At 34.6% G+C, this 22,669-nt stretch overlaps 1 protein-coding gene across 2 annotated transcripts; it reads left to right on the forward strand.

Annotated features, from left to right (window-relative positions):
* The first annotated feature begins 688 nt into the window (after window positions 1–688).
* On the forward strand, window positions 689–3,616 carry LOC306872548 (uncharacterized protein). 2 transcript variants are annotated; one of them, XR_013784422.1, is made up of 5 exons: window positions 689–739; window positions 1,317–1,472; window positions 1,564–1,656; window positions 2,256–2,917; window positions 3,216–3,616. XR_013784422.1 is itself a non-coding variant. In XM_079421152.1 (4 exons), exons 2-4 carry the CDS (start codon window positions 1,368–1,370, stop codon window positions 2,490–2,492), a joined length of 435 nt encoding a protein of 144 aa, XP_079277278.1. In that variant the 5' UTR covers window positions 690–739; window positions 1,317–1,367; the 3' UTR covers window positions 2,493–3,616. The 2 variants fall into 2 exon arrangements, 1 of the variants encoding a protein (XP_079277278.1); XM_079421152.1 differs by having other exon boundaries at window positions 690–739; window positions 2,256–3,616.
* Window positions 3,617–22,669: the final 19,053 nt, after the last annotated feature.

Below are 22,669 nucleotides of genomic sequence, written 5' to 3' on the forward strand. Positions count from 1 at the left end.
ATTGAAATAAAAGTTATTATAAGGATTTTGAGCTTTACTCACTTTAAACACACGCATATTATTTTGAACACAACTATTTATAAATATATATATATTGTGTGTGTATGTTAATTTTTTATAACCTGAAATAGCTAACTCATACATTTAAAATAATCATAATCTCAACATTTCTCAATATTTTTAGTTGTGGAAATTTAACTTGCAATAATTAGCTAAATCGGTGCTAATTGGTATCTAAATACCCATTAAATTTCATTTGATTGAACTAAGTTGCACTACTCAAACCAATGAATTATTTTGAGTGATATGGCTTTACAGTACAGCGGACAAGTTGAGAGGAATGTTGAACACAAATATATTTTATTCAGTACATAAAAGTATCAATGAAAATACATTAAGCAACTAATAATAGATAATTTTACCTTTTTATACACTCAAAAAAATGAACTTTCACTATTGTTAGTTTTACTACACCCACCCTTGTTCAAAGTACATAAAACATAAAAGTAACTAAATTAACACAAGTTAACTATGTTATTTCTACATAAATTTAGTACTGTTGGCTTTACTTAGTAAGAGTTTGACTGGCCAACTTAACATTGTAGAGTAAAACGCAAAACCCCATGAATTTGGATCTTTGCGGATACCGTAGCTGGCTGCTCACCTGGAGGCGGAGCAACGGGACGGAAGACAGACGAACGCGCGAAGTACAAGGAGGAGAAGATGGTGATTTTGTCAGGTATGAATATTTCATAATTCTTTACCATCCTGTTAAATATCGCCAGGAAAAAGTGATGCGAGTGTTCACATAGTTATGTTAATTTAAGTTATCGGTGTATTTCGGAGTGTTTGAGTCTTTTAGTCAGTTAGTCGTGTTCCTCAAAGCAAGCATGTGGCAGTGCAAGGACTGCAAAATAACAGTCTCGACCAGATCACAGTTGTTGAAACACTATCGATTAGCGCATGGACGTTATGGTCGCGGTAATCGTTTTCCGTGCACTTACTCCGAGTGTCCCTGTAAGTTAGATTTAAAACGTGGAATGCGCTACACAGCCATCTTAGTTGTTGACTTCAAAAGCAGATGGCCAGCTCTGTTTTGTGAACATGAGGTAAATATGATGGAATAACTATTTATTTCTTTCATAGTTTTAAGTGGTGAAACAAATAGTAATTAATCGAATTCAATCTAATTGTGCTTTATTCATGTCCATGCAGAGTTAGCCTAAATGCTAAGTGTTCAGATGTCAATGAATGACCCTGAATATATTTTTAAACATGAAAACTATCCTTACTATAATCTTGTCTTAAATCTGCAGATTGCTGCTGAGTTCAGTCGAATCAGTACCGGCCCACTAAATCCAACTTTTATGTCAAAATTGGATGGTTACACAAGCAAGCTGGCCAGCATCTACGTTACCGGAGGAGGAGTTGCAGGACGTAAAATTTGCAAACTGATGGCTACCATCGATGAGGTTTGTTTATTTATTAATGATGTTTGTAAATAATTTCCACTTTATTATGGTGATTTATCATTGTCTATACTTTGTCTCAACTCTTCTACAGAATGATACCATCTCAACTCGGAGAGCCTGTATTCTCAGAGCACTTTCTGTGTATCTTAATGAAGACTATGAAAACCTCATGAAGGAGTATGCAGTAAGTGTTCTCAGGCAGTGAATATTTAAAGTGTATGTATATATATATAATATTGTCATGAAATATAAATACACAAAGTATATTTAACTCGGGTTGTCAAAAGTGCCAACTTCGGTACCATTCAGTACTGGAAAAAAATTGTGATGTGGGAATTTTGACCACTGTTGAGCAGATTCTCAAACAGCGCTGATTGGCCATAGTGTTCACATGCTCGACAGATGACTCTGATTGGCTACAATCATTGCTTCACACTCTTGACCGAGTGCGACAGATTTTTCTAAGCAGATATATTAAGGAACCACATTAAGCAATTATCACTGTTGCCAATTACAGTCACATCTGTTGAGCACATGAAAACTCTGACACATAGTGATTTCCTTTGGGGAAAAAAAGCTGGTTTCTTCACATTTTTTAATTTCAGTCCAGAAGCCTGTACTTTTGACAACCCTAACAAACACCTTAGAGTAGTTTTGTAAGTCATGTGAAACATTAAGGAATGTACAGTAGATACAACATTTTCTAAATTCTCTAAATTTACAACCTGTATTTTTGATGCAATTAAACTGACTGAACAGTGTTACTGTTTTTGTGTTTTGTAGGACACAGACTTTGAAAATTCAGAGAGAGACATGGCCAATACTGTAGTTGGAATCTACATAATCAGACCTGAAGATGCAGAAGCCTGTGACCCACCTTCAGATGTTGGACTGATTGTTGAGGGAGTGAAAGTGCTTCAGAACCTTGGCGACGTCACCAAGGCCTGTGCTCTTCTTTTGGGAGTCATATACGTACAGCTTGAATCTCAGTTATCCTTCAGACCTGAAGTACACTTTTGAGTTTTTACAAAAAGTGTTGCTGAGACTTGAAGGACAGAAACTGTCACAGAAAATACAGGTTCTCAAGAACAAACTTGTTGGTTGAACCAGTAAATCATTCTGGACAAATGAAAGAAGTGAAGATGCTTTTTTTTTTTTTTTTTTTGACATTTAAATTGTTTCTGGTTTTAAAATTATGTGCCAGTTTTAATGTTATCTTTGTTGATGGCGCCACAATTTGAAATGGAGTTCTGCAGCTTTAACTGAAGTTAAAATTGTTTGCAGTTATTTACAAAGATTAGAGGTCAGTTTCAATCTTATTACCAATGACAAACGATTTCAGATATCAAAAATTGAGCACTGTAGCATTTGGTGACATGCTGTCTGTCTTGAACAAACTTTCCTTTTATTTTTCTAAGTAAAATGTATTACAATATTTGAAGGCAGTTGCAAAAAGTAAAAGAACAACATTTTGGTCAATAGTAAACATTCTTAGTTTTTTTTTTTTTTCTGTCTTTTTGAGACAAACTGTTATCAAGCCATTTGTGGTTGTTTTCTAAAAGAGGCCAGTTTAATTTTTTTTTTTTTTTTTTTAATAATGGCTTAAATATTGGATATTTGAAATATCAGAAATTGAGCACTGTAGCATTTTTTGACAGGCTGCCTGTCTTGAAAAAAATCCTTTTTATATTTCTTAGAAATGTTTTTATTGCAATATATGAAGGAAGTTGTAAGAATGTTCAGTATTGACCAAAATGTTGTTTTTACCTTTTTTTTTTTTCCTGAAACAAATTGTTATTTAAGCTGTTTGTTGTTGTTTGCAAAAATAGAGGACAGTTTGAATGTTACTTTTACTGTTGATTCTAAAGATCAAAAATATCAGAAATGGAGTTTTGCAGTATTTTAGGGCACGCTGCCTAATTTCAACAGACATTCCATGTATTTAATTTTTCTAAGTAAGATCATTACAAATTCTTGAAGCCAGTTGCACTTTAAAAGACCTTGTAAAGAATGTTTACTGTTAAATTATTGATGTATATATTGTGTATTTGTTTCAAAGGACCTGTGAAATTTAAATTTTTTTATGGGTTTTAGCAGTTGTATATTGCAAAACCTTGCAAAGAAAATAAATAAATGTTGTTTCTAAAAATGTGTTTGATTGATTATTTAAGTTTTGCACTTGTAGAGCAAATACTTAAAACTAAATAAAGTGTTCACCTTACATATTGAAAGTTCGTAATTCTAACATAATATTACTAAATAAAATAAACATAACTAAAATGCATTAGTGACACATCTGAAAATTGTGTCAACTTTACCTGAATTTCTTTAGTTCATTCAACTGTATTATTACTTGTAGAAACTACTCAACACACTTGCGTGGAACCACTTGACACTCTTTTTTTATGTAAGTCCAACAAATAAATTTTTTGAGTGTACTTCTCACATTTTTTATAAGTATCAAGTCTTTCCTCGGCAACATGCTAATCTCAATCTCTACTGGAATCAATTAGAGTCTCTTGCATGGAGATTCTGACTCACTCATTCACTCACTGATTCAATCACTGACTCGTTGTACGGCATCATAGATGTTCCTGACATAAAGGCTCTTCTAAAAGGTAGGCAGCATAATTGTGTTGCTTTCTAAGATATATTTTAGGCAGCAATATATGCTTTACAGTGTATGAAACCCTAATAAGTATTTCAGCATGTCAATGTTGAAAGAGAGACTGACTCACAGATTTACTCAATTCCTCGCTCAATGATTCATTCAATCTCTCAGTGATTCACTAATTCACTTACCATCACAAGGATTCTGTTTTCTCAAATTCATAAGCCGTTTACTCATTTGCTTTCTTAAAAGAAAATAAGAATATTAATAATAATAATGATAAATAAATAATCAAATTTTATATATAATGTATATGTACATACACACACATACACATACACACACACACACATACATACATACATACAAGGTTTGAAATGAACACCCTGCCAAATGCAGGTAAGTATCAGCTGTCAAATCACTATGGCGGGTTACTTTTTGTTAATTATGTTCACTCATTAATGTCTTGGGGAAGTTCATGCAAGCCAAATCTGTGCATGTTTAGCGCAAATACTGAACTCGTGAGATATTATGACATTATCGAGTATATTGCAAAAACCAAATAAAACACATCTACAGAGTGCACATAGGCGACTACGTGATGAAGTCTGCTTAGACTAACTTAGTGCGCGTACGCATTTAACGCTAGAGTGCATTATGAATGATCACATAATTCAAGATAAGGGGGCAGAAAATTTTAAAAATATAATTGCATATTGTTAATCAATATCACACAAAGAGTGCTGTTTTTTTTGTTGTTTTCTTAAAAATCAGCATGGTTACAATTGTGATATTGATTTTATACAACAGTTCAATAAATAATAGGTTAATATCAAGAGACTTATGTTTTAGACACCATATTGGCTGTTCTTGCTCTATTTGGCCAACAAAAATCATTCCAGACAGCCACAGCACTGTTTTGAGTCTCTGAGCAACGTGACAGTGTTTCGTTCCTGAATGAATCAACCGTTTAAATGATTCAGTTCAATCGCAATGACTCCCTTAACAGTTACTTGCTGCCACCTACTGGCGGTTTTAATTTGACATAAAAAAAAAAAAAAATATATATATATATATATATATATATATATATATATATATATATTACTTAAAAATTTAGTAGCCAACTTGGCTGGTGAGTGAAAAAGTACATTTCAATCCCTGAAAAAAAAAAAATAAATATATATATATATATATATATATATATATATATATATATATATATACAGTATATATATATATTATAACATAAGGTATATTTAGCAGTGCAGCCCATTTCATATCATGCTATATTTATCAATTGACAGGAAAACCATGACTGTCAGATAGGAAGGAGCTGACATAAATCCCTTCTTCATTAAAGGGAAGTCAGCACTGGGTCCATTGACCACCCTTGAGCATCATCAAGGTGTCATGGCATATCAGAACAGCTGACATACTCACGCTCCTGGCGGTGTATGCTTCCCAGATTAACCTCTGTTGATGACATAAAACGACATTGCTATACTTAATTAATGGCTTAATTTGGCTCTGAATTTGATGGTCAGAACTTGTAAATATCACATCTAATAGCACAGCATCATAAAAGTATGATGACTGTAATGTTGATGTTCATGAGGCATTATGATTATATGTTGACTCGTAAGCTTGTAGGCTATATGTTTGCAATAAATTATGAGAAATTAATTTACCTCTGGATGGCATTACTAAACTCATTTCCAAAATGTTGTATTTAATAATAAGCGACTGACATGACAATAAAAGACATGGCTGATCCATTGCGATACAGTATGGCTTGCTGTTGAATATATATCTCTGCACCGCCTTTCCCAATATTATGCAATGCCTATAGTTTATTAGAATCCCAGTGCAGCTCGTATCTATCACTAAAAGCTGCTCTGGAGAAACAGGCTGCCTGTAGCGTGACATCACTATAGTTGTATCGCTATAAACAGGCTTGAATAAAGTCGCGCGTATCTTCTAACGGAGCTGTCAGACGCGTCTCTCGATCCATGTGAGGCACGTGTCTACGCTCTTCCAGATAAGAGCAGACCTATTTCAGATTTTAATTGGGCAGCACATCATGTTCGAGGCAGACAGCAGCAGCTGTATTAGATCTGATTTCCACGGTGCATATGGCTCACAGAACCCCACGGAGATACGTGGATGCATTTCACGGTGCTGTTTTCTGCCTCTCATGATCATCTGTGAACGGAGATCTAAGGGATAGACCGTCAGCCACCATAACTCTAGCCACCAACAACTACCCACGCGCGCACTTACGCACGTGATGGATTTAGCCCGATTTGGGTAAAGATGGTTCCATTAAACGTAAGAATGCATCAGTGACCCAAAAACAAGCGGAATCAAAATCAAAATAATTAACACTCCTCCAATGTGTTCGTTCTTTTCTCCCTTCAAGAAGCAAAAGACAACATTGTCCCTGAATCAACAGTGCCACCTAGTGTTTGAAGACGGACTGTTTGGGTTCATGTAAGCACTTTTACTTGATGAGCTTCTATTTTAAACATCTGCTTTCTCACTTTTGATGCCGGTTAAAGTGGCATCCTTTTCTGTGATGGCAGATATGACTGCATATTAATGACTGATGGGTTTGAAGGCAGTAATCAATATGACTATCAGGGGCGAGGCGTCTCTCTGAAAGACCCCCGTGAGATCATTAAACATCTGCTATTTTCATGTCTACCTTTTCGCTCATAACAAAATTAACAGGATGGCTGACGCACAACTGTTTATTTTAATTGTTTTGCAATCAAAGCACTTGTTAAGATGATAAATATTTTTTTGTTTGTTTTTTTTTTTTCATTAGCAGGCATTTTCATGATAAATATTGAAACAAAGAAATGTAATCTGTGCTGTTTTAATTGAGTACAACCTGACATTGCCTCAGGTAATTTGAATCTTTTAAAGTCTTTAGTGTTTACATATAATGGAGAATTGGGCTAGTTGTCACACGTTATATCTCTTAAACAAAAAGTCAAATTGTGTGTGTCATTTCTAATATATTTCAGAAAAGTTTGTTAAATTAATATTGACAGATGTGTATTTTTAACTCCAAATAATAGCCTACAAACAAACAAAAATGTAATATGTTTGCTGTTTAATGAATTTGTGTAATCTGATTTTAGTATTTTATATTTCAGAAAGCCATTTCTCTTGAATGTTAATAAATGCAAGTTTTCCATTATGACCAAATGTCCCACCATATGGCTAACAAATGTTAAATGAAGTCCTTATGCACAAAAATATGTCACTAAATAAATAATTAAATGCATACATACATATACAGTAAAAAACGTCCCTGATCTCACAATACATGAAGAAAAAAAATATATTTTTCAAAAATAAGAACATCAGCCTTTTATCTCAGTATCAAGTTCATCCTGCCTTCTTTACGATACTATTTATTACTGAAATCATTTTCTTTTGACAACAAAATGGCAATATTGTGGCATCATGTCTTGGTTTTTATCTGATTCTGTGTGCAATATAATCTCTAATTGTCTGCAGTATCTCAGCAGACCAAATGATGAGGGAGAAGTTATTAGAGGTCCACGCCGGGGATATTGTTCCCACAAGCTCTCTTTCAGACCTCAAACCTGTATTGTGCTCACAAACTAAAGAGAAAGTACACCCCCAGTTTCTAATTCAGTCTATTAGATATGGTCAAGTAACCCTTTTATTTGAATGGAGGTCTAAAACCTGCCTTATATCTGAACTATTTGTGCTATTTCTGTAGCAGAACTGTGAATACTGTACATCCGTTTGAATCCAAGGATTAGTTCATGAAAGCCAATTCAATAGTTTTTTCAAGAAAGTTTAAGGGTTATTAGCCATGTCATGTCCTTTATACCAACATGTTTATTGAGGGGTCGGCCTTATCCAATTATTATGCAATTCCTGGGTGATTTTGTTCAGTAAAGGTAAAAAAATAAAAATTATATATATATATATATATATATATATATATATAGATTGTTGATAGATTACTCCATTACAAGTGAAAGTTGTAAAGACAGATTTTTAATTAAGTACAGAATTACTGTAAATACAGACTGATAAGAAAAAAAAAAAAACTGCTTTAAAACCCAACACAACTGTAGCTGTACAAATTTACAACAGCAACACTGATTTAGCAAAAAAGCAAAACAGCAAGATTTATCTGACATCATTGCTCTCGCAGTACTTTGATGTCATGTGCAGAACAGTGCGCAGTGCTGCTTCAAGTCAAACACCTGTATTTTGTTAGGAGACACACAACAGTTCTTCTGTGGCTTTATCGGTAATATATCACAATATTAACTTATTGAATTGTTGTGAATAAATATCACTTTTTCAGTTTAGTCAGTGTTTAAAAAATGCTGAGAATTCCTTTCACGTAACCTTGGAAGAGTGACTACTGATAGAGAGCCTAAAAACCACATTTTAGAGATGAAGAAAATTACCCACTGACTTTCAAAGCTGCTACATAGTAAGAACTGTCTACTTTAAGGACCTTGATAGAAATGTAATGGAGTGAAAAGTATGATATTTGTCTTTCAAATGTAGTGGTTAAAGTCATAAGTTTCCAGAAAAAATAAAACCTCAAGTAACGTACAGATACTCAAAACGTGTACTTAAGTACAATACTAAAGTAAATGTACTGTAAGTGATTATCTGCATCTGATACAGCATTTATTCTTCAGCTCAATCTCATATTCACAATAAAACATTACTTCGAATGTCCGCTGAGGAAAGCAATATCTTTGTCACACTATCCTTTCATCTGTTAACGGTGATTTCTGATGACAGCTCTGCTCAGTGCATTTGTTGGCTGCTTCTTACAAGCTGTTGTTAAAAGTAAAATTAACCTGTTTACAACCCTCAGTCTCTTTCAATATAAAAGTCTTTACAGTTGACATGCTCATAATGGCCATCTAAGGGCCGAGCAATGTAACTAATCACCATCACGAACACACCGTTTCCCAACACTAAATAATATAATTAAATGCTAGTAACATTTATATCAAATATATATAGTAATAATGTTTAAGAAATAACAAGTGTCATCATAAAAGTTGCTAGGCAATTCAGTCAAAAGTTCAAAGGCAGTGCTCTGATATACAGCATTAAATTTACATAAAATATAACGTGATGAGATTTTGCCCTCAGTCAAAACTGTTTGCTCTGGAACAAAAAATAGATTACCGAGACCAAAGACTGCCTGTTAGATTTACCCAAAACAAATCATATATTCTGTTTAACCACTATAGAGACATCAGAGCCAGTGGTAAATTCTAGAAGATCTGGCCGAGGTGTGGCACTCTCTCCGCGGGTTCATGAGCGCTGACAGGCCGCTGATGCCTTGGAGTTCAAGCTCCGAAAATGTCGAAGCAACTGTTCAAACAGACATTATCTTTATTAACAAACCACATATTTGAAGTCTAAACAAGCACATTCTATAAAACCAAAAAAAATAAAAAATCTATATTTTGAAATTTGTTGGACAAAAGTGTGTATTAAAAACCTTTTATACCATGTTTAATAAGATGTGTCAATTTTGATATGATATCATTCTGATATCATTCTAACAACTACCTGCCTTCTATTATAAGTGTGGCTCATTTTGTAAACCTAGCTTTGGCTCCCAGTCCTGTTTAGCATGCAAGATACACCCACGCATCGCGAACACATTGAGATTCACTCCAGTCGTACCCACACAGGCAGTGCAATAGAAGTGCAGAGCCGAGACCTTGTTCTGTTGTTAAATCTATCTCCTTCTTCCTTTCTTTTCCACTTCTCATTTTATTTCCACACGTTGTGAAATCTGTAGCGTAATCTCACTACTCCTAACCCACACACACTTCACAATCACATTACAGAACCAGAACAGACTGTCTGTAAAGCACAAATGTCTCAAACAGACTAATTTCTTATCTTTTTCCATCTAACAAGGTTTACTCAGATATCCCTCCATAACAAATTCATTTCATTCCATCGTTTTTATATTACACCCTAACAATGAATGAAGGAGCATAAGGCCTTGAGTATTACAGTCAAATCCATTCCAGTTTGCGATTCAGTATTTTTCTCAAAAGGTGACTTCAGAAAAATGACTTTGCTTCTTTTAGATGCATATGCCTTTTTAATATACAAAAATAGAGGGAGTATTTTTTAGTAGTCTTCTGTCTACATAGGCTCATTTATACTGAGGCAGCATCTTGACCTAAAATTACGATTCAAAAGTTATATATATATATATATATATATATATATATATATATATATATATATATATACACGCACACTCTGCTTGCTGCTTACAGTATTTCAAACAGGGAGTGTCATTGTGGATGCCCAAATCCACTATAATTTTATAAATACTACTGTTGTTGTGTCATGGAATGTAATTTTAGGCAAGAATGTAGTTGTTTAAACTTAAAATATGCTGTTTGTTTACAAAGATAGCGCAAATTTGAAAATTTGTGTCTATATCAGCCTCACTTCAGCCAGATATTCTGGAATTTGCCACTGGCTCTCTGGATTTTTGGGTAAATCTAACGTTTGTTTGTTCCAGAGCAAATAGTTTTGGCTAAAGTCTCACAACTTTATATTTTTATATTTTTTAATGAATTGCTTAGCAACTTTTATCATGAATGTTGTTGTTTATTAAATATTATTGTTCAATATTAATATATTCATAATAAATAATAGTAGTATTTAATAGTATTGAGTAAGTAGTAGAACCGGTCTGTGTTAGTGATTTTACTTGCATTGATATGCCGTTAGATGGCGACAAGAGACTTTATGAGTCAGTAGCAAAGACTTGCATAAGGAATGAAACAGGGTTGTTAAGAAAGAAATTATTTTTTACTTTAAACAACACCTTGTAAGAACCAAAAAATGCATTGATCAGCATTAGTATGGCAAATTACCCTTAACAGATGAAAGGATAGTACAACAAAGATATCGCCTTCATCAGCTGACATTCAAACTTATGGTTTATTGTAAATATGAGATTGAGGTGAAGATTGAATACAGTATCAAATGCAGGTAATCAAAGTCATTTAGTCTGTATCTCTCTCTCATAATACTCTTCTCTAAATAACACAGTAAGCTTTTAATAAGGTAATACAATAAGCTTTCAATGAGATAACTCAACATTCCTTCGCTACTAAGTAACAGAGGCTTGAGCTCGGTTAAGCATATTTATATTGCTTATATTTAACTCAATTTAATATTTAATTTAATTTGTACAACAAATTTCTGCATGTCAGCTTTGATTTCATATTCAGATATTATCAGATGATGAATCTTTCTTTATATTCATTTGTGAATGTCATGGAAACTAGTCAGTATAAACAGGGCTAAACAGAAATCTGCACAGGTCAGTTGTCATGAACATAATGACTGTCATCCTCTATTGGATGCTATTCTTTCCATCACTTCATCCTAAACAACATTGTCCTTCGGTGAACTTGCGTCTCGCTATGCCAATCACGTCAAGTTTCTATGGCTCTTTTGCCTTCGGACCTTCAATTCCGTCCATCCAATTGGCTGGTGTGATTAAATGTACATCTTAACGTCTCTCCCCACCTCTATTGCATCCTTCCGCCCTACTTAATGCTATTCATTTGCGAGTTTGGCAGCCTCACACCACTCTGTTGTGTGCTCCAAACGTGCATTGGTTCCTAAGCTTGGCACGAGCTCTTGGCATCATTCAGGGTGACACAATAGTTTTTACCAATCCACCAGTGCTAGGGCCTGTCCAGCCGCCTCTCTCGGTTGTTGATAAGAGCGCTCGCAGATTTGGCTAGGCAGCCGTTTCTGTTCACTATCAGTGTCTCTTTGGCTGGAAAGATGCAGTGAGGACAAACACAAAGGGGTTGGGAGGTGAAAGAAAGGAAAAAAACGGTTGGCGAGTAGAGGATTGAAGTGGAGATAAAGGACCGGACTGGAGTGGATGGGGGGGAGGATGGGTGATGGTTTCATTAAGATACTAGCTGTGTCCTAACCAGGTGCAACGCGATAAGCTACATACAAGTGCTGTGACTCCACACAATTACTGCCACATAGAAATTATTAACTTTCCAGTAGCTAAAATATTAAAAACAAGCTATGTTTACTTGAGAAGTAAAATTGCATAGGCTAAGGAATAGTTTGTATACTCAGCATAATGTTGTTTCTAAAAACATCTGGCTGACTGACTTTCCCCAGAACACTAAAGGTGAAAATGAAGACTATTCTACATGCAGTTACAATGAATGCTGACTGAGATTTACAAACCAACAAATAAATAAATAAGTAGCAATAAGTCCAAAGTTATATGAAGCTGATCATAGGAGACATCTTGAAGCGCTACTTGCCAATTAAGGACCTTGTGAAGTAATCCCAGAAGGTGCTCTTTGGTTGGATTTGAAGCAACTATTAGCAAAATAAATAAATAAATAAAAATTCCAAGGCACTTCTTCTGGTTCAAAAAAGCCTTTATTCACACTCTGGCCATCTCAATAAACAATAAAAATGCCTAAAAACTCTTATTAAAAAAGTGTTATTATTATAGCGATGTTAATATTATGAAACAATAGAAGTAACAAAATTATGAATACATACCTACACATTATTTAAAAAAAAAAAAAAAAACTGTTTATTAAATTGTATTAATGTGTATTGTATTTATGTATTTATACCTTGAGGGAGCTTTGGGAAAAAAACAACAACAACAATTTATATCACAACAGCGCAATGCATAATACAACGAGTGAAGTCATATGGCTAAATTCATAAGTAGTGTTCATTCTGAAACTCTGCTCACACACAAATAACACACATACTATTTTAATATAAATATATAAGTCTGGTAGGCTGTTGCCTGCCGTTAACCTCTGCCATCACAAACCTAGTTTTAATACAAGCCAGCCAATCAGATTTGAGGCAGCCATTATGGAAAACAATTGGCTTTTTTCTGTACGTGAAAGTGAGTTATGGTGCGAATAGCTCCAGGATAACCCTGCTGAACTGTTTTCAAAACCATCTTTATTCTGTTATTTTCAGTGGCACTGAATTCTAAGTTACAGATTGTGTTGTCAGATGTAATGGTGTTACACTTTCAAATGCAGGCATATAAGCTGGCCACGAACACAACATCCTTTTAAGACTTTATGGCTTTCTCTGCCCTGCTTCTCTCCTGCTGTTCTCTTTCAGCCAAAATCCTTCAGGCATTAACACTACTCGATCTTCCTCACGGTGCTAAATGTAACATCTCGGCCGGCTGTTGGCAGCGGATAAGCTGAGTAAGCAGAGTGTCCTTAGATGTATTGTGCTTGTATAGCTGTAAATCAGAAACGGAGAGTCCTTTAAGCTTGATGGCTCATTCACAGAGCTCCATAATACTCTCTGGGCCGGGATCAGGCCCGCTGCAGTGTCAGACGGGAAGTAGTGGATTCTAGATCCATCACACTTGGCCACTCTTTTTGTTTTTGGCCTTTGTGCTACTTTGTATTGGCAGCGATAACTCAGATGGTTTAGAAAGAGGGAACGAGGAACAGAACGGGAGGATGATATGAACAGGACTCAAACACACACACGTTAAGTGCTCTAACCGCCGGAACGGACTTCTGATGTTGTCAGCTTCTTTGGGTTGTCACAGAGACAAAGACATATAGCCTAGAAAAATACTGCATATAAAAATAGCTTATAGAAGAACTGGATCTATCTGGGTCATTCTCAGGGAACAAAATTGCTGTTTATTCTGGAAAATGTGTATTTTAAGCCATTTCTTCTAACAAAGCTAAAATTGAAAAGTAATAATAATAATAAAAAAAATAAAGAAATAGACATTAAAATGAATAAATAATTGTATGTATATATATATATATATATATATATATATATATATATATATATATATATATATATATATATATATATATATGTGTATGTATGTATGTATGTATTTAAATAGACTAGTATACTACTATATAAAATAATAAAATAAAAAATAAATTAAATACACATTAATAATACATTAAATACAATGATACATTAAAATAATAATAACAGTTTAATAACAAGTTTGATGTATTTAGTTTACATTTATTTTATACAATAATTTAATATTAAATAAACACTTATTTAGATATATAATTAAAATAAATGAATTAAATAATTGAATCAAAAAGTAATTCAGATTAGTTGTAAAATGTCTCTCTAACAATCCATCCATCCATCTATGTATCTATCTAATATAACAGCCACCACTAATACAAAATGGCTATAGGGGCTGTAAGATTAAAAATGCATTTTCCAATTACTCTTTCATTCATTCATGGAAGCCCGAGCCAGCGAGGCATGAGAATACTTCAGGTAGCATCAGAAGCGCATCAACAGCGATTCTTGCTAAATTAGTTTCAGTGTAATCTCCCCACACACAGAACAGATGCATAATCACTGAACTGCTGAGACAAGCTGTGTTCATATCTGTGCGGGAGACACAAGGAACGTTCCTTTCAAGATAGGCATTCAACCAGTAGCACATTTCTTAAGATGTCTCAGAAAGTGCATGCATTGCAGGGAATTATTCATTATTCTGCTAATTAAGACTTGTCGTTTGTTGAAAGACAAAAAGACACATGAAAGGCTATATGTAGTAAAGAAAATATGAGCGCAATTTACTTTTATGGTTATGCTTCACAGGTTTGCATGCTGAAACACTGCAGTCTAATTAGCTGACCAAATTGTTAAAAATAAGGACTTTGATTTTATTAAGCACTTAACTTAGCTCTAGGACAATTTAACACTCTGCATATGTTTAACACTCTGCAAACTATTGCATATGTTTTTGTTATGACAAGGTGAATGTCTGAGTATCAAAATCAAAAATTGAGATTATACTGTTTACACATGAAGCATCACGACAATAATAATAATAATAATAATAAGAAATGTTTCTTGAGCAGCAAATCAGCATATTAGAATGGTTTCTGAAGACTGGAGTAATGATGCAGAAAATTCAGCTTTGATCACAGCAATAAATTACATTTTAAAATACATTTAATTAAAATAATACATTCAAATCAGTTATTTTAATTTGCATTATATTTTTTACAATATTACTGTGTTTGTGATCAAATAAATGCAGACTTATTATTATTATTGTTATTTTTATTATTATTATAAATCTGATATTTTAACTTTCAGTTTCATAAAACTGTCATGAAAATAATGGTACGAATGAATGAATGAATGAATAAAATAAATAAAAAAATAAAATAACCAGTAAATAACTTTTCAGTAAATAACATTCTTGATGCTATTTATGAAATTCACCTATCAAAAATATATGCGTATCAGGTATATAATGTTTATATACCTGAAGCATTTCATTTGGTGCAATTTCATTATCAGCTCCTTCCAAACTCATGATGCATAATGCATGAAATGGATATTGATCAAATAAACAGGTGTATCAGGTGCCATGTGCAGAAAACGCTTAAGCTGGGAAACAACAGCAAGCCTCAATGACCCCCCTGGGTGTGTGTGTAATCGCTGCAGAATTGCTTTGAGATGTTATGCATGAGCTGTAGCTGTTATCCAATAAACACTACGAGCTTATCGCATGTCAGAGCGGCCGATGCGAACACTTGTGTTGAAAGCATCACAGGACTGATCCCCGAGATTTGATTAGATGTTTAAGGAGTCCATTTCGTGCCGCAGCTATGGCTAAATGTGAAATTAATGATCAGAGTGGAGGTTAGCTAATGTCTGTGATAGGAATAAAACAGATTTAAGCTGCCCTGGAACCAAGGTGCAAATGATAGGAACCGAAGACGCGGCTGTGCTCCGTCCCGTAAGTGTCCCAAAACTGATTATAAATTATTCATAAAGAAAACAAGCTGGGGAAGCTATTAGAATGATAAACAAGCAAGGTTTGACTTCAAAATTGGGGGCCAAAGGGAAAGATTTATTAATATCTGATTGAAGTATACGCTATAGGCGCAGCAACATGCACTTATTAACATAACATGGGCTGAATTGGAAAATTTACAATTTTATAAAAGCCAAAATGTGATTTACCAGCCTAATACAAGGAAACATAACTGGGCTGAATATTAAATTAAGCTTGTCTGAGTGTTTGATTTCTAAATATCACTTGCATTTTGATTCTCACTGTTTCATTAGAAAATAATTCACCACACAAAACACAATGTGATGCCACAAACTGGGTTTATCTTCACTAAACCATCGTATTGCACCATCCTTTATCAAGTAATAAGAACGACTGACATTCTATATTAATCGACATATTTCTAGACAATAGTGATCCCACAGCTGATTATCTATAACATAAGTTAGCCGAGACCTACAGCTTCACTGAGTGTATACAAAACACAACACAACACCCAAAACTACAAATTTTGCACGCTCGACAAAACATTACAGCAACAATTATTAATCATACTTACAGGTTGTAATTTGTTCCAAACTCATCTTTCAAAGACAACCGGTTTATGAATCCTACATTGAACTCACGGAGATTAGAGAAGCAGTCGTTAGTGAAATGATGGGAACACAGCAAAAGTTTAGGGTTATAATGCTGTGGTATCATAGTTAAGATGAATTGTAACCAGTGATTCATCACAGCCTCATCCATGGAAGTGAAAATAAACCAAATTTACTTCCGCAGCGTCTTCTTGACATTGTGCTATCCACATTGCTTGAGCTACATTGTTTGAGGGTCGTTCAAGTTTTCGCGGGTGTCCTCGCAGAATGTAGGCGGACATTATGCAAATGTGTTATCTTTTGACATATGGAATTCATGGAAATGGGATTCAAATTTAAACCAACTTGTTTCAGCAGTTCAGAGTCGACACTTTCTTTTGAGAGACAATAACTTTATTTATGATATACTTTCAGCGAACCAACTTTGCAGACTGTTTACATTCACATACAGCTACAGGATAGTCTGGACTGCTGAGCGAATCACTGATACAACCCTCCCCACTCTCCAAGAACTCTACTTATCCAGAGTAAGCAAAAGGGCTGGCAAAATCACTCTGGACCCCCTCACATCCAGCACACTCCCTCTTTGAACTGTTACCGTCTGGTCGACGCTACAGAGCTCCGAGCACTAGAACGACCAGGCACAGGAACAGTTTCTTCCCCTAGGCAATCCATCTCATGAACACTTGACAATACACATGAAACACACAACACTATTATACATTGATTTATTTAACACACATACTTATTTACATTTCAAATTTGCACCTGACATACCTGTACATACTAAATTGTCTATTTTGTATATAGTTTTTTTTTTCTGTTTTGCACATTGTGTATTTTTGTCTATTTGTATATTATTATTTTTATTATCTGTGCTTGGCTTGTCTTGTCACTGTCATTCTGTTGCACTGTGGAGCCTCTGTCACTAAAACAAATTCCTCATATTTGTAAACTGGCAATAAACCTCATTCTGATTCTGATTCTTTCTTACACACTGCCTGAAACGTCATTTACAAAAACCCCTAATAGGGGCACTTTAAAAAAATGTGCTGTTTTCAAAAGTTTATGTTTGCAGGCCTCCAAAATATCATAGGCATGTAAACAAAGTTTTTGTGTAAAGTTATCGTGTAAACGTTCACTAATTTCTAGAATATGTCATACAAATTTGCACCAAAACACATTAGAGTGTTATCTACATTTTTTTTTTTTTTTTTTTGAGTATTATTTTTGGTACATCAAGCTTTGTGGCTCATATAGTATAATGAAAATGTGTAGCTTATATACCTCAATTTTATTCAGAGACCCAAACTGAGCAAAAAAAAACTGAGCATGCTGTTGATTGGAGCAGTTGCAGATAGATACTCTATATCTCCAATAATATGTCTAAGATTATATTTATGATCAAAATTCTGTCCTTTCAAAACATATGATGCAAAGCAATACAATGATGACTGAGAGATAAATAAACTATCTATCTATCTATCTATCTATCTATCTATCTATCTATCTATCCATCCATCCATCCATCCATCCATCCATCCATCCATCCATCCATCCATCCATCCATCCATCCATCCATCCATCCATCCATCCATCCATCCATCCATCCATCCATCCATCCATCCATATTTGAAGGCAGGACACACAACCTCTCCATGTTGCTATTTGTCTAATTTGATGAGTTTATAAAAGCTGTTAGTTGACTTTACACTATAATACCCATACATGTGTTTTTGTTATCCTATTTGACACATCAGGCTTTTATGGCTCATAGTAGGATATAGGAGAACATGGAGTCCACATTAGAGTGTGATCAAGCACATGACCTTTGACCTTAAAGGGATAGTTCACCCAAAAATGAAAATTTTGTCATTAATTACTCACCCTTGTGTTGTTCCAAACCCATAAGACCTTATTTCATCTTTGGAACACAATTTAAGATATTTCTGATGAAATATGAGGGCTCTCTGACCCTCCCATAGTCAGCAAGGGAACTACCATGGTCAAGGCACAGAAAAGTACCAAGATGATCGACAAAGTAGTCCATGTGATATCAGTGGTTCAACTGTAATGTTACGAAGCTATGAGAATAACATTACAGTTGAACCACTGATGTCACATGGACTACTTTGTCAATCGTCTTGGTACTTGGTATCTTGGTGAACTATCCCTTTAACAACAAGGATATTGAAAGCATTTTTTTTTCATCCAAATGAAACACTGAGCAAAAATTAACCAATTGACAGCCCAACATTGGAAAACCAGCAGGCATTTGAGAACATTCGAGAACTTCAGTGGCCTCTGGACGAGTGAGTCGTCACCCATGCTGCAGAGCTCTCTGTCTATGACCCGTTTCAGCCTCCGTTCGGCCCCAGAGACGGTCTCCACCAACCCCCTGCTGATGCTGAACCACAGTGTTACTGAGTTTAAAACTTCTATTACTCTTTGAACGACCTCTAGCACACCATCAGTCTCTGACGCTATGAGCTACTGCAGGAGAGGAGGATGAAATAGCATTTGTGGGATGTAACGAAGAGGAACGGCATGTCGACAGCCGTCTGGACAGTAGATGCGTGACCAATAACTCAAATACACTTATATCGGAGGTTAATTAAAAAAAAAAAACACTTCCATCAAAGACTTTCAATTCACTGGACGACATATACTAAATGCACAAACTTTTAAAATCTCTGTTATAATTAAATCAATTAAACTAATATTATCAATACAATAATTCTAACTCCATTATTTCTAAATTAAATATGTTTTGTGTGAATTATTAATATAGTCAGATTTTTTTCATTCAAGTATAACACAAGGTAATGCAGTTAAAAAATTAGGCCTACAAATATACACAAAAGTGTTTAAAACGTTGGGTCTTTAAGATTTTCAATGCGTTTAAAAGAAGTCTCTTCTGCTCACCAAGGCTGCATTTATATGATTAAAAATACAGTCAAATCAGTAATACTGTGGGATATTATTACGATTTAAAATATTTGTTTTCTATTTGAAAGCATGTGTCTGTGACACATGATTCTTCAGAAATCATTCTGATATGCTTATTTGCTGCTCAAGAAACATGTATTATTATTATTATTATTAATGTTAAAAACAGATGTGCTGCTTCATATTTTTGTGGAAACTGTGATACATTTCTTTGATGAATAGAACGTTTAAAAGAACAGCAGCTATTTGAAATATAAATAGAAAAATAAAAATATAATAGATATTTTAACTATACTGTGTATAGTAAATATATACATGCAAGCTTACATAACTGTACTTCTACTTAATAATTGCAAAAATGGATCAAGTAAAACAATACAGTACAGTCAAAACATCAATATTAAAAACAACAACAACACAACTTCTAAACGACAACAAGCACTAACAAATGTTACCCTTTCCTTGTCTTGCTCAAAAACACTTACGCTACCACTTGAATTCAACATTTACTCCATGCAAACTAAATGCATAATAAAAAAGATACTTTGTAACGGTGGTGGCCACCCTAGCATAAATCAATTCTGGTAAAGACAGTTTTTCGGGCGCCAGCCAGGATTTATCCTGACAAAATTAACCCAGGATACTCAAAAAATAAACCACCTGTTACAATATTAATCCCAGAAATAGTCGGAGGAAAATTGTTTTCCAAAGGGAAGATTTATTCCACAATGTCCATGGAAAACTTGTTTGAAAAATAAGGAACAAAATAAAGCAAAAATAAATAAAAAAAAACAGTTCATCAGTAATCCAATCACTCTCACACTGCAAACCTTACTGATGACACACAACTCCTGGTTAAGACTCACTTCCTTATATCCTCCTTCCTTCCACTGTTAATTGACAAACCCCATCCCAATCACGCAAAGTGAAAACGAAAGTACACTGAAAAGATGTTGTGGCCCAAACTATTTTGCACTGCCACAACTTTCTATATTTTGGTAGCTGATGCTCCAACTCAACTTACGTTGCAGTTACAGCCTTTGTACAATAACATATTGGTCGAGTTGCTTTCAGTACCTTGAGAAAGTCAATTCTAGTATCAGTGTCAGTCCATTTAGAAAGAGGAGAATGCAGAAGTGTGTGGGTTTGACTCTAGGATGGCCTGAACACAGCAGCGGCTGTCCGTCCTTGCAGTGATAAACCTTCTTTTTATCTTTTTATTTCTCCCTCTCAGTGGTGTGGTAATATAATTTTCCTCCTGCGATCGCTCAGCTCTTCTGTGGGTTGTGTTTCTTTATTAGTTTGGGCCTTTATTTTGGGCTCAACAACACCTTTGAGGAGACCACTATCTTTCGAGCTGTATTGCTGCCAGTTTTCTCCAGATCTCGACCTGAGTGCAGGTTGCATGGATAGAAAAATAATATATATTCTACTGATTTTCTTTCTTCTACTTCACAATTCAAATAGCAAATTATTCTTATTTTAGAAGAAAAAAAAAGGAAGATTTAAAACGCTTTGTCAAAAATGAAGCTACATAACGCAGCACTTAAATTACAGCACTACACTATTTTACTGATATTTAAATGACACTGTAACTAGAAGATTGCTTTAGATGTAGTGATTTGACATTTCGAAACAGATGTTTTGCACAAATAAATAGAAATAGGCCAAATTCCCACTTGATGCCATGATGTCCGTCATCCATCATTTGAGTACTTTATATTTTTTTTCTGAAAGATTTACAAGCTGTTACATCAAAATGACAGATAATGTTTTATTTGTAGCGCCACACTGATTATCAAAACCACATGATTGACAGTTGAGATATACAGTCACCCCATGCTGAACAAAGACTTACAGAACACTAATTTCATAGATGGGAGAAGATAAAACTCCATAGACAGATTGTACATTATGCTAGGCAGTCATTTCCTTTGTAGATGCTTTTATCTTGAGCCTTTCAGGGGAAGTCGTGGCCTAATGGTTAGAGAGTCTGACTTGCAATCCGAAGGTTGCGGGTTCGAGTCTCCGGCCGGCAGGAATTGTAGGTGGGGGGAGTGAATGTCCAGCACTCTCTCCACCCTCAATACCACGACTGAGGTGCCCTTGAGCAAGGCACGAAACCCCCAACTGCTCCCCGGGCGCTGCAGCATAAAATGGCTGCCCACTGCTCCGGGTGTATGTTCACGGTGTGTGTGTGTTCACTGCTGTGTGTGTGTGTTCACTGCTGTGTGTGTGCACGTTGGATGGGTTAAATGCAGAGCACGAATTCCGAGTATGGGTCACCATACTTGGCTGAATGTCACTTCACTCACTTTCCTTGCAGTTACACTCTTTTAACCAGCAGATGTCCTCAGGATGTACCATTAAGCATTTAGGATTAGCAACTTTATCTAAACACATCTCAGTTGGCTCAGTTTAAAAGGAAAACATAAAAAAAATAATAATATAAAAAGTAATGCATACATTGCAAAATAATCTATTGCATTGAATTTACTTTGTGTCTGCTGCACAATGAGTTCATTCATATAATATTTTGCTGACTTAATTTAACAAACATAATTTATGCATTTCTTTATTTTTACAATGATAAATTAAGGACTAAATTAAGTAAACTCAGAAACAATTACCCTTAAATGAGTATAATACAAATACCTTTTGAGTTGAACTCTAATAATTAGCAGTAGGACAAATAAACATGCTAATTTTAACTCTGTAGTTTTAATAAATGTGATGTATTGGATGAGCAAATAAGAATCAATATATAGAATTATAAATGCTAATTAAACATAATTGGCTAATTGAAAATTTGAAAAGAAGGGATAAAAAACACAACTTAAATTAACTTAATCATATCGAGGAACAATAATGACTAAAATAGTTTGTATAATTCTGCAATCCATTTGGTGGTTATTTTTCCTCAAACAGGGGGGTGGGGGGACCATAAATAGTTTCAGAAAAAATATTGCAGGAATCTCATTTTTCATGGTATCTTCTTCAAATTTGAAATATGAACTGATGAGACACATGGCTTTCGATCCATTACTTTTCTGGATTGTTCCTGCATAGTTTTTCAACTATAAAACAATAGACAGATTTATTTGAGCACTAAAAAATACAAAAATAATTATTTGAG

Source organism: Barbus barbus, assembly GCF_936440315.1.
Source record: "Barbus barbus genome assembly, chromosome: 7".
NCBI lineage: Eukaryota > Metazoa > Chordata > Actinopteri > Cypriniformes > Cyprinidae > Barbus > Barbus barbus.